Below are 13,555 nucleotides of genomic sequence, written 5' to 3'. Positions count from 1 at the left end.
ACCCCCATGATGGGATTATGACAAGGAAGAGACTGGAGCTCCTGCCCTCCTCACCATGTGAGGAGATAACAAGAAGGGAGCTGCCTGCCAGCCAGGAAGGGGGCCCTCACCAGGAGCTGAATCTGCTGGCACCCTGATCTCAGACTTCCACACTCCTGAATTATAGAAACAAGTTTCTGTTGCCTAAGCCACCCCCTCTGTGATCTTTGTTATGGCAGCCTAAGCTGACAATACAACCGCCCAAACCAAAGCCCCCTTTTCAGTCTCAGACCCAGCTTTAAGAAATGTTGGGGGCGGCGCCTGTGGCTCAGTGAGTAGGGCGCCGGCCCCATATGCCGAGGGTGGCGGGTTCAAACCCGGCCCCGGCCAAACTGCAACAACAACAACAAAAAAAAATAGCCGGGCGTTGTGGCGGGCGCCTGTAGTCCCAGCTACTCGGGAGGCTGAGGCAAGAGAATCGCGTAAGCCCAAGAGTTAGAGGTTGCTGTGAGCCGTGTGACGCCACGGCACTCTACCAAGGGCGGTACAGTGAGACTCTGTCTCTAAAAAAAAAAAATGTTGGTCACGGTAGTTATTCCTTCAGGTAACAACTAATCAGTGAGTGTCTCTGTGCCAGGTATTATTCTAGGCCCGGAGATCATTTCATCAAACACCTGCTCCCTGGTGCTACAATCTGATAAGACAGACCATAAATAAAAACATAAACACAGGAATAGATTAGATGGGTGTGTTCTGGTAATCTATTGCTGAATAACAATCTTTTTTTTTTTTTTTGGCCGGGGCTGGGTTTGAACCCACCACCTCCGGCATATGGGACCGGCGCCCTACTCCTTGAGCCACAGGCGCCGCCCCAACAATCTTAAAATAACAAACTTTCTATTATCTCTCATTCCGTGGGTTGACTGGGCGCTCAGCTGAGCAGGTCTTCTGCTCTATGTGACATGGACTGGGGCAGCAGTCATCTGGAGCCTCACTGGCCCTCAACACTCAAGCGGGCTGGGCTCCCTGCTGGGACTGCAGTTGGTGCTGGTTGTGGACTGGGAGCTCCCTGAGGCTGTGAATCAAGTGGCCTGAGTTCTCTGTGGTCCACAAGGCCTTGCTGCTCCAGGCTCTGCACCTGGTGTTTTGGAGGGTCTATTTCAAGCAGCCAAGTCAAAGCCACAGGCACCTTCTGTGCCTTCCTGCTGCACCTTCTGCCCCAGGCTCTGTCCTCTCTCTCCTCTTCTAATCACAGAAGTAACAGCTCATTTCCCACTGAGGAGCTGGCTCTAGGGAAGAGTCTGAGCTCAGCGCCAGGGCAGGGAGAAGGGAAAGGGCCCTAGGCCAAGGGCTGAGGAGGGAGAATGGGCACAGCCAGAACGAAAATTGGAGGATTAAGGGAAGATGGCATCATGCTGCCCCAGCACTCTACCACGGGCAACATAGTGAGACTGTCTCAAAAAATAAAGAAATAGATAGATAAATCACAATACAAAAAAAAAAAAAAACCCACAATACTAATCACATTAACACCCCCCCAAAATTAAATACTTAGGTACAAGTCTAACAAAATATGTACAAAATTACAAAATATGTATGATAGAGGCAGATGTTTTCACATCGCCATTTTTCTCTTATAACCCAAGGGAGCCATCTTTCTCCAGGCCCAGGGACATGGACAGTGCAGCAGGAACAGCAAAATATTCCACGTGAAACAAAAATATAAGTGATTCATCCTGCTGCTGTCTTTTTCCTCATTTTTATTTTATTTTATTTTTTTTTGTAGAGACAGAGTCTCACTTTATGGCCCTCGGTAGAGTGCTGTGGCGTCACAGTTCACAGCAACCTCCAACTCCTGGGCTTAGGCGATTCCCTTGCCTCAGCCTCCCGAGTAGCTGGGACTACAGGCGCCCGCCACAACGCCCGGCTATTTTTTTGTTGCAGTTTGGCCAGGGCCGGGTTTGAACCCGCCACCCTCGGTATATGGGGCTGGCGCCCTGCTCACTGAGCCACAGGCGCCGCCCCTTTTTCCTCATTTTTATTATGGCCAATTTTATAAGTAAAATTGGGACAAATCTTACTTATAGAAGAATGTCAGAAAATATATGAAGAAAATCCCCCTTTCTGGAAATGGAGCTTAATATCTCTAGCCTTAAATGTGGGCTGGACTTACTAACTTGCTTCCAAAGAATAAAGTATGAAAAGGGAAAAATAATAATCTTACAGAGGAGAAAATGAGGCATGACGCCACCTTCACCAAGTGATCAAACTCATGTTGATATCATGCACTGAAATGATGTGACAAGAAGGGCACTTCCCCTCTATGGTGTTCTTCCCCTAACCTCATTATCCCAATCTAATCATTAGAAGACATCGGACAGGCGGCGCCTATGGCTCAAAGGAGTAGGTACCAGCCCCATATATGGGAGGTGGCAGGTTCAAACCCGCCCTGGCCAAAATAAAAAAAGAAAAAGAACACATCATACAAACCCAAATTGAGTGACATTCCAGAAATTATCCAGTACTCTTCAAAACTTTCCAGATCATGAAAACAGGTAAGGATTTTTATTTTTACTCATAAAAAAAAGAAAATCAATTAATGTAATCTATTATATCAACAGGCTAAAGAAGAAAAATCACATCATGGGATTAACAGATGCAGAAAAAGTATTTGACAACATCCAACATCCATTTGTGATGACTTAAAATAAAAAAAAACCCTCTTAGCAAACTAAGAATAGAGGCAAACTTACTGACCTTGATAAAGAAAACATAAAAAAAAAAAAATCCCCCAGCTGGCCGAGCCTGTGTCTCAGTGGGTAGGGCGCCGGCCCCATACACCGAAGGTGGCAGGTTCGAACCCAGCCCTGGCCAAACTGCAACCAAAAAATAGCCAGGCGTTGTGGTGGGTGCCTGTAGTCCCAGCTACTTGGGAGACTGAGGCAAGAGAATTGCCCAAGCCCAGGAGTTGGAGGTTGCTGTGAGCTGTGACGCCACGACACTCTACGGAGGGCGACAAAATGAAACTGTCTCAAAAAAAAACAAAAATCCCCCAGCTAACATCATACTTCTTGGTGAGAAATTAGAAGCTTCATGCTAAGATCATGGTCTTACTAACTTGCTTCCAAAGAATAAAGTATGAAAAGGGAAAAATAATAATCTTAGGAACAAGGCAAGAGTGACCCTCTCACCACTCTTTTTTCAACATTGTACTGGAAGTCTTAGCTAATGCAGTAAGACAAGAAAAGAAACTAAAAGATATACACTTTGGATAAAAAGAAATATAATTGTCTTTGTTCACAGATGACATGATTATCTATGTAGAATATCTAAAAGAATCAAAAAAATCCTGGAACCTACAAGCAAGTATAGCAAAGTTGCAGGATAGAAAATTAGCAAAAGCCAATTACTTTCCTATGTACCAGAAATGAACATGTGGAATTTGAAATTTAAAACACAATACCTGGCTCAGCGTCTGTAGCTTAGTGGTTACAGCGCCAGCCACATACACCAAGGCTGGCAGGTTCAAACCTGGCCTGGGCCTATTAAACAACAAAGACCACTACAACAACAACAAAAAAAAACAAATAGCCAGGCGTTGGGGCAGGCGACTGTAGTCCCAGCTACTTGCGAGGCTGAAGCAAGAGAATCGCTTAAGCCCAAGAGTTTGAGGTTGCTGTGAGCTGTGACGCCACTGCACTCTACCAAGGGCAACACAGTGAGACTGTCTCAAAAAATAAATAAATAAATCACAATACAAAAAAAAACACAATATTAATTGTATTACTATTACAATACTAATGACCACCCCAAAAAATTAAATACTTAGGTACAAGTCTAACAAAATATATACAAGATCTATATGAACAAAACTACCAAACTCTGATCAAAGAACTCAAAGAACTAAATAAATGGAGAGACAGTACACGTTCATGGGCATGAAAACTCAATACCATTAATATGTCAGTTCTTTCCAACTTGATCTATAGAATCACAGCAATTCTGATCAAACCCCAGGAAGTTATTTTGTGGATGTTGACAAACTAATTCTAAAGGGGTTTTTTTGCTGTTGTTTGTTTGGTTTTTTTTTTTTTTTTGTAGCTTTTGGTGGGGGCTGGGTTTGAACCTGCCATCTCCAGCATATGGGGCCGGCACTCTACCCCTTTGAGCCACAGGCGTAGCCCTGATTCTAAAGTTTTTAAAGAGGCGGAAGATGTAGCCAGCACAATATAGAAGGAAAACAAAGTCAACTCAACTTGATTTCAAGACTTTCCATAGTGCTTGCTTTGGAAAGCACTAAAATTGGAACAATGCAGAGATTACCATGGCCCCCGTGCAAAAATGACACACAAATTCATAAAGCCTTCCAAAAAAAAAGACTTTCCATAAAGCTACTGTAATCATAAGAGAGTAGTAATCAGTCAAGCCATGTGGGAAACAAAATAGAGGTTCTTCAGAAAAAATTAGAAATAAGCCAGGAATGATGGCCCATACCTGTAATCCCATTGCTTTGAAAGGATCACTTGAGGCCAAGATTCTAGACCAGCCTGGGCAATATAGCAAGGCCCTATCTCTACAAAAAACTATTTTTAAAAATTACTTGGGCATAGTGGTGCATAACTGTACTCCCAGCTACACACTTGAGGCCAGGAGTTCGAGGTTGTAGGGAGCTATGATTGCACTACTGCCTTCCAGCATGGGTGACAGAATGACATCCTGTCTCTTAAAAAGAAATTTAAAAATAGAACTACTATATGATCCAGTGATCCCACTACTGGGTATACCAAAGAATATAAAATCAGTACCTCAAAGAGACACCTGCATTCCCATATTCTCTGCAGCATTATTCTCAATAGCCAAAATATGGAATCAATCTAAGTGTGCATCGATGGATAAATGGATAAATAAAATGTAGTATATATACACAATGGAATACTAGTCATCCTTTAAAAAGGAAATGTTTCATTTGCAACAACATGGATGAACCTGGAAGACATTATGTTAAGTGAAATAAGTCAAGCATGGGCCAGGTGCAGTGGCTCACTCCTGTAATCCTAGCAGATTACAACTGCCTCCCTAGCAACTGCCTTGGGAGGCCAAGGCGATCGGATCACTTGAGCTCACGAGTTCAAGACCAGCCTGAACCATAGCAAGACACCATCTCTATTAAAAAAAAAAAAAAGTAGAAAAATTAGCCAGGTGTTGTGGCCGGTGCCTGTAGTCCCAGCTACTCAGGAGGCTGGGGCAGGAAGATCACTTAAGCCCAGGAGTTTGAGGTTGCTGTGAGCTGTGATGATGCCATGGCACTTTACCCAGGGTGACAGAGTGAGACTCTGTCTCAAAAATAATAAAAGGAAGAAGAGGAAGGAGTGGAAGGAGAAGAAGTTAGGCAGAGAAAGACAAACATGATCCTACTCATGTATGGAATGTAAAAGAAGTCAAACTGGTAGTTATCAGAGGCTGGGAGTTGGGAGTATTGGGGAGATATTAGTCAAAGGATATAATATTTCAGTTGGGAAGAATGAGTCCAAGAGAACTGTTATATCTTATGGTGACTAAACTTAATAACAATATATTGAATATTTCAGCCCAGCATGGTGGCATGTACCTGTAGTCCCAGCTACATCAGAAAATCATTTGAGGCTCGGTACCTGTGGCTCAAGCAGCTAAGGCGCCAGCCACATACACTTGAGCTGGCGGGTTCAAATCCAGCCCTGGCCCGCCAAACAACAATGACGGCTGCAACCAAAAAATAGCTGGGCGTTGTGGCAGGCGCCTGTAGTCCCAGCTACTTGGGAGGCGGAGGCAAGAGAATCGCTCGAGCCCAGGAGCTGAAGGTTGCTGTGAGCTGTGATGCCATGGCACTCTACCCAGGGCAACAGCTTGAGGCTCTGTCTCAAAAAAAAAAAAGAAAGAAAAGAAAATCATTTGAGCCCAGAAGTTTGAGATCAGCTTTAGTAACATAGAGAAATCCCCTCCTCTAACAAAAAACATAAAGAGAGAGAGTGAGTATATTTCAAAATTGTAAGAGAATAGATTTTAAGTGTTCTCACCAGGCTGGGGCATGGTGATTCATACCTGTAATCTTAGCACTCTGGGAGGCCAAGGCAGGTGGATTGCCTGAGCTCGGGAGTTCAAGACTAGCCTGAGCAAGAACAAGATCACTTCTCTACTAAAAATTAAAAAAATGAAACAGGCATTGTGGTAGGCCCCTGTAGTCCCAGCTACTAGGAAGCTGAGGCATGAGGATTGATTGAGCCCAAGAGTTTGAGACTGCTGTGAGCTATGATCAGAGCACTCAACCCCAGGGCAACAGAGTAAGACTATGTCTCAAAAGAAAAAAAATTTTTCTCACCATAAAAACAGATAGATATTTGAGATATGTATGTTAAATAGCTTAGTTTAGCCATATGAATTTGTATAAATATATCAAAGCATGATGTTATATACCATAAATACATACAATTTTTTTTTTTGAGACAGAGTCTCACTATGTCGCCCTGGGTAGAGTGCTATGACATCACAGATCACAGCAACCTCAAACTCTTGGGCTTAAGTGATTCTCTTGCCTCAGCCTCCCAAGTCCCCTCCCTGGGACTATAGGCGCCCGCCACAATGCCCGGCTATTTTTTGGTTGTAGTTGTCATTGTTGTTTGGCAGGCCCAGGCTGGATTCGAACCCTCCAGCTCCAGTGTATGTGGCTGGCGCCCTAGCCACTGAGCTACAGATACCGAGCCAATACATACAATTTTTATCAATCAAAATAAGTTAACTTAAAAAAGACAGAGTTGTATTAGCCAAAGAATATACAATATACAAATCAATAAAACTGAACAAAGAGCCCAGAAATACAGCCACATAAACACAAAGGAGCAAAGACAATACAATGGAAAAAAGAGTCTTTTCAACAAATGGTGCTGTTGGGCGGCTCCTGTGGCTCAAAGGAGTAGGGTGCCGGTGGTGGTGGGTTCGATCCCGGCCCTGGCCAAAAACTGCAAAAAAAAAAAAAGAAAGAAAGAAAGAAAAAAAAAATGGTGCTGTAAGAACTGGACCGCCATGGGTAAGAAAAATGAAATGAAAGTGCTCTCGTGAATGGTTGCTGTGAAGGTCACTTTCTGTTGCTGTGATAGCAACAAAAAGTGCCCAGCAGGGTCTCTGACACTTAGTGAGCTCTCACATTAACACAAAGGGTGGAATTCAATATCTCTCAGCCCCCATCTTCATCAGAGTTTCTCCTGAAGGCTACAGTGACTTACATCCCCCGTCCTGCCAACCCCTGGGTAGGATGCAATACTGAAGAGGCCACCAGGACACTGGCCACAGGAGGCTCTGCTGCCCCCTTGAACCATGTGCATGGTGCTGACCATAATCCCCTGCCTGTCCCCGGCTGAACACAGGCCCCTCCTGTAGAGGCCACGCCAGAATTCTCATCTCATTAACACTCTACAATAGGGAGGCAGAGGCAGGTGGATTGCCTGAGCTCCAGAGTTCAAGACCAGCCTGAGCAAGAGCAAGACCTTGTGGAGGGCCCTTATACAATGTATCGATCAGGCACAAAAACAGGATGGCGGAGGCGTACTTTAGGAAACCTGCTTGCAGGCTGGCCCTGGCAACAACCTTGCCGCCCATGCCCTTTGCGCTCATTGGAGAGATACCTAGGTCAAGAAACCGCAATAACAGGATGTGTCCTAGAGTATATATACAGAGTGCTGTAAACAAGGTTAGAGGGCTTTTCCATCCTGCTCTCCCCGGACAAGGTTAGGGCTTTTCCATCCTGCTCTCCCCGGACAAGGTTAGAGAGCTTTTCCATCCTGCTCTCCCCGGACAAGGTTAGAGCTTTTCCATCCTGCTCTCCCCGGACAAGCTGCTTGTACCTGATAATAAACCTGCTGAAAGCTGTCTGCCTTGGTGTGTTCGTCCCTGCTGGTCGGCGGCGGCCGAGCGACACCGACAGACCTCATCTCAAAAAAAAAAACAAACAGGCTTGGTAGCACAGTGGTTACGGCGCCAGCCACATTACTGAGGGTGGTGGGTTCGAATCCGGCCTGGGCCAGCTAAACAACAATGACAACTGCAACAAAATATAGCTGGGCTTTGTGTTGGGCACCTGTACTTCCAGCTACTTGGGAGGCTGAGGCAAGAGAATTGCTTAAACCCAAGAGTTTGAGGTTGCTGTGAGCTGTGACGCTATGGCACTCTACCAAGGGTGATATAATGAGACGCTGCCTCAAAAAAAAGAAAAAAAAAAATAGCTGGGCATTGTAGCAGGCACCTGTGGTCCCAGCTACTCAGGAGGCTTAGGCAAGAGAATCACTTGAGTCCAAGAGTTTGAGGTTGCTCTGAGCTATGACACCACAGCACTCAACCCTGGGGCAACTGAGTGAGACTCTATCCTAACAACAACAAAAAGACTGTACTACAACTCAGAAATAACAAAAAGTAAATAAACGTTATTTTATTACAGGTGTGAGCCATGCTCCTGTCCTAAACATCTAGTGCTATGTGTGTCTCATAGTTTTGGAGGCTAGACGGTCCAAGAGCATGGCATCATCCTCTGTAAGAGCCATCCTGCAATATCATTTCATGACAAAAGGTAGAGGGGCAAAGGGACCAAACTTATCCTGCTTACCAGAAGCCCACTCCCACTATAATGGCATCAATCCATTCGACCCAAACAATAAAGGTCCCACATCTTTTTTTATTTTTACATTTTGAAATAGGGTCTGTCTTAGTTGCTTAGGCTAGAGTGCAGTGGCACAATCATAGCTCATTGCAGCTTCAAACTTCAGTGAGGAGGAACTCAAGTCATCCTCCTGCTTCAGCCTCCTGAGTAGCCCAGGCCTACAGGTGTGCACCACCATGGCTGGGGAATTTTTGTATTCTTTGTAGAAATGGCTCTTGCTTTTGCTCAGGCTGGTCTTGAACTCCTTGCCTCAAGTGATTCTTCTCCCTTGGCCTCCCAGAGTGCTAGGATTACAGGCCTAAACCACTAAGTCCAGGCAGTCCAATCTCTTAATACCTTCAGAAAAGCAATCAAATTTCTTCCTTCCTTAATTTTTAAGCCACAGTGCTGCCCCTTTCTTTTTTTTTTTTTTGAGACACAGTCTTGCTCTGTTGCCTAGGCTAGGCTAAGGCCCCAGCCTAGCTCACAGCAACTTCAAACTCATGGGCCCAGCAGATCCTCCTGTCTCATCCTCCTCGCCACCATGCCCAGCTAATTATTCTACTTTCAGTAGAAATTGGGTCTCACTTTGCTCAGGATAGTCTCAAACTCCTGACCTCAAGAGATGCTCCTGCCTCATTTTTCTAGAGTGCTAGGATTACAGGCCACTTCTCCTGGCCAGCAATTAAATTTCAACATGAGTTTTAGGTGGAACATTCAAATCATACCAATAGGCAAACTGGTTTATGTATATTTATTTTCATTCCTTCATGATCTGCAGCTCATCCAATAGACCTGAGCTGATCCAAATCCTAGCATTTTCCTTAATTCTAACAGATGAACAAAGCCAAAATTCACAATTCTATTGTAGTTATGGCTTAGGACCACCTACCTACTATTATTATTTCAGTTAATCCATTGTGGAGTTTACAATCTAAAGCAGAAACGTGGATTGTGGGAACATCATTTTCAGGAAAGATTGTTAGTATATAGTTTAGATTATCTTGCGGAAGTCCCATTTGTTGTTTTGCTTTTTCTAAATAGCTACTATTCTTGTTTTTCATTTATAAATGTGGCTAATTTCACTTCAGTGTTAGTTGGTTGTGGGTTGTTTAAACTTACACTGTACAATTTCACATATCTGTAATAACACTACTTTGGGCTCTTACATTCTAACAATTAAGTTTTAAGCTGTATACATACACATTGCAAATCAAGTATGAGTCACTCATAACCCAATCACTAAGAGACAAGAGAGAAAGGGAAATAATAGGCATATATAATATATATATATACATTTGGGGGTTTTTTTTGGAGACAGAGTCTCAAGCTGTCTCCCTGGGTAGAGTGCCGTGACATCATAGCTCACAGCAACCTCAAACTCTTGGGCTTATGCAATTCTCTTGCCTCAGCCTCCCAAATAGCTGGGACTACAGGCGCCCACCACAATGCCTGGCTATTTTTTAGTTGTTGTTGTCATGGTTGTTCAGCAGGCCTGGGCTGGATTCGAAACCACCAGCTCCAGTGTATGTGGCTGGCACCCTGGCCACTTAAGCTACAGGTGCTGAGCTATGGCACACAATTATAAGACAGATTTTACCTAACAAATGCAATCAGTGTAACCTGGTTCTTTGTACCCTCAATGAATCCCCAACTGAAAAAAAAAAACCCTCTGGGTTTCAAGCAATCCTCTGCCTCAGCCTCCTGAGTAGCTGGGACTATAGGCACCTGCCACAATGCCGGGCTAGTTTTCTAATTTGGAGAGGGTGAGGTGGGGGGAGACAGTGTCTAGCTGTTGCTCAGGTCCGTCTCAAACTCCTAAGCTCAGGCAATCCACCCATCTTGGTCTCCCAGAGCGCTAGGATTAGACATGAGCCACCTTGCCCAGCCTATACAATAGTATTATGTTTAAAAAAACTATGTGCATAACTTAAAAATATTTTATTTGGGCTGGGCATGGTGGCTCATGCCTATAATCCTAGCACTCTGGGAGGCTAAGTTATGAGGATGGGTTGAGGTCAGGAGTTCAAGACCGGCCTAAGCAAAGCAAGACCCCATATCTATTAAAAATTGAAAAATTAGCTGGGCCCATATGCCAGAGGTGGCGGGTTCAAACCCAGCCCCAGCCAAAAACCACAAAAAAAAAAAAAAAAAGAAAGAAAAATTAGCGGGGCATAGTGGTGAGATCTGTAGTCCCACACTACTCAGAAGGCTAAAGTAGGAGAATGGCATAAGTCCAGGATTTTGAGGTTGCAATGAGCTAGGCCAAGGCCATGGCATTCTAGCGTGGGTGACAGATCAAGACTGTCTCAAAAAAAAACCACAAACGCTTTATTTAAAAAGAAAAAATACTAACAATCATCTCAGACTTCAGTGAGTTGTAATCTTTTTGCTAGTGAAGGTCTTGCCTCCGTGTCAATGGCTGCTGACTTATCAGGGTGGTGATTGCTGAAGGCAGGGGTAGCTATGGCAATTTCTTAAAGAATGAAGTTTGCTGCACAGATTGACTGCTTTTCACCTGTCCACTATAACATTACTAACTGGCCTAACTTCAACATTGTGTGTCTCAAAGAATAGGGAGGCCTAGGAAAACCTGAAGGGAACAGCTGGTTGGGGAGCAGTCACAACACATGTATTAATTAATCTCATATGGGTATAGTTCATGGTGCCCCAAGACATTGTAATAGTAACTTCAAAAATTATCACCATACCAAGAATAACAGCCTGAAATATTGCAATTACAAAAAAAGTGACACAGAGACATGAAGTGATTACATGCTGTTGGAAAATTGCACCAATGGACCTGCTCAACACAGGGTTGCCACAAGCCTTCAATTTGTTAAAAAAAAACTAGTTATCTGCAAAGACCAATAAAGTGAAGCACAGAAAAAAGGTATTATGTATGTAAATAATAAAAAGGTATGTAAAGAGGTAATCAGTACTTAAACAAGGTCAGTCTGAGCTTTCAGGTCAGGTACAACTAGTGTGAACAGGTCAGGCTCTTTCACCAACCAGCTGTAGAACCTGAAGCATATCTGGCTCAGAGCTGGGCCAAAAGACACTTGCCCAATGAGTGCTAAATAAAACTACAGTTTGCTCATCTGCAAACCAGTGGTATAATTCCTACCTTGCAGAGTTAAGAGCAGTGAGCAAAGACAATGTTAAGAAAAGCAGACTTAGGGCCGCGAGCAGTGGCTCACGCCTACTGTAATCCCAGCACTCTGGGAGGCTGAGGTGGGTGGGTCGCCTGAACTTACAGGTTCGAGACCAGCCTGAGCCATTGTGAGACACACATACATACACACCCCCGCCTCTAAAAATAGCTGGGCATTGCAGCAGGCACCTGTAGTCGTCCCAGCTACTGGGGAGGCTGAGGCCAGAGAATTGCTTGACCCCAAGAGTTAAAGGTTGCTGTGATCTATGACACCGCAACACTCTAGCAATGACAACAAAGTGAGACTCTCTCAAAAAAAAAAAAAAAAAAGCAGACTTAAGACCTATGGTAAGCCAGCACCAACTTTCTAAACCAAGTTCCGCCTAAACTGGCAAGGACCACTTTTCTCATCAGAACACTTGTTCTGGACTCTTGTCCAGCCAGGGCCAGGTGGGAGGTGGGGACAACAGAGCGGGCTGGGCAGGCCTGGGCAGGGCCAGGCACTGAAGCAAGGCCAAGGCCTGGAGGAGGCCAGTTCCTAGTGGCTGGTGGCTGCTCAGACAGCTCTCTGCCTCTCCTGCCATGGCCCCCCCTCTGCCCTGGCTTTCTCGGGGCTGTTGCCTTCGCCTCCTCCTACCCTCTTGGTCTCTGGCATGTCAGGGCTCACAGGGTTACTGTTTCCAAAATCCCAAGGCAAGCGCAGAAGGGAAGGCCAGCTCCAGGAGCAGTGGGAAGATGAAATCCCTGCCCAAGGTAAGTGGCACTAAGGGTTGGGGGGCAGGGTGGATAATTTGTACTGGGGAGGAATCCCCTCAATCCCATCCTGCACCATCACCACCCCTGCAGCTCCAGGCCCACTCTCAACTGTCAGTTCCCAGCACCTGCCCCGCCGCCCCAGTCAACACCTCAGGGCTTCCCCTCCCCCACCATCCCCACAGCAGCACAGTCCACAGAGTCCTTGAACAGGAATCCCCTAACAGTTAATTATTTCTCAGGGGGTAGGGCCAGCCAGTCCTCTTTCCAGTGACCCCAATCCTTGTTCAAGGAATCCAGTTATAGCCCCTGGGCCAGTGATCTCCATATGCCCCCGAGAGCACTGCCCGAGGCTTCTTAGTGCAGGTGGCCTTACACTAATAGGGTGGGAAAAGGGAGTAGGTGGAATTCCTGACTCCTGGCCAGACCCTGCAACACAGCTTCCCAGGATCCTCAGCCCCTACCATAGCCAATGCTCCTTCCCAATTCCCCCTCATCCAGGGTCCCCAGCCCCACCGCACAGCTGAGCTGGCTCAAGCTGAGGAGTTGCTGGAGCAGGAGCTGGAGCTGTACCAGGCCTTGCTGGAAGGGCAGGAGGGGGCTTGGGAGGCACAGGCTCTGGTACTCAAGATCCAGAAGCTGAAAGAACAGATAAGGAGACACCGAGGGAGCCTCGGAGGAGAGGCCTAAGCTTCCCACCAGTCCTCACCGTATCACCTTTCAACACTGGAAATGCTACACACCACTCCCCAGGAGCCCTGCAATCTGTTAATACCCCAGCCCCTCACAGGCCACAGAGAAACTAGAAGAGACTTCCAGGAAGGGGCAGAAACCAGCAGGCAGTGGAGGAGCCTTAGTCCCATCCCTCCCTCTGATCCCACCCACTGACCCTATTCCACAGCAGAGTATACAATCCTCACAGAAATTCGCCCTGGACCAGCCCTAAAATAACCTCACCACAAATACAATAAAGGGACAAAGCACTCACAGATTCCACAGACACACGT

General features: G+C 45.5%; 1 protein-coding gene and 1 pseudogene across 1 annotated transcript; both read left to right on the top strand.

The window, feature by feature from the left end:
* The first annotated feature begins 4,258 nt into the window (after positions 1-4,258).
* Positions 4,259-4,355, top strand: LOC128595127 (uncharacterized; annotated as a pseudogene).
* A 7,940-nt stretch (positions 4,356-12,295) lies between these two features.
* On the top strand, positions 12,296-13,548 carry MCCD1 (mitochondrial coiled-coil domain 1). The gene is made up of 2 exons (XM_053600899.1): positions 12,296-12,548; positions 13,050-13,548. The coding sequence occupies exons 1-2, from the start codon at positions 12,378-12,380 to the stop codon at positions 13,236-13,238; spliced, it is 360 nt and encodes a 119-aa protein (XP_053456874.1). The 5' UTR covers positions 12,296-12,377; the 3' UTR covers positions 13,239-13,548.
* Positions 13,549-13,555: the final 7 nt, after the last annotated feature.

The sequence above is a fragment of the Nycticebus coucang genome, chromosome 9 (genome assembly GCF_027406575.1).
Source record: "Nycticebus coucang isolate mNycCou1 chromosome 9, mNycCou1.pri, whole genome shotgun sequence".
In the NCBI taxonomy this organism is placed as follows: domain Eukaryota; kingdom Metazoa; phylum Chordata; class Mammalia; order Primates; family Lorisidae; genus Nycticebus; species Nycticebus coucang.
The sequence above is the reverse complement of the archived record's forward strand: the minus strand, read 5'-3'. Positions and strand labels throughout refer to the sequence as shown.

Bases quoted from the DNA above. Each gene is read 5' to 3' on its own strand.
- MCCD1 (XM_053600899.1), top strand. From the start codon at position 12,378: ATGGCCCCCCCTCTGCCCTGGCTTTCTCGGGGCTGTTGCCTTCGCCTC. The intron at 12,549-13,049 runs GTAAGTGGCACT...CCCCTCATCCAG, and splicing joins AGATGAAATCCCTGCCCAAG to GGTCCCCAGCCCCACCGCAC.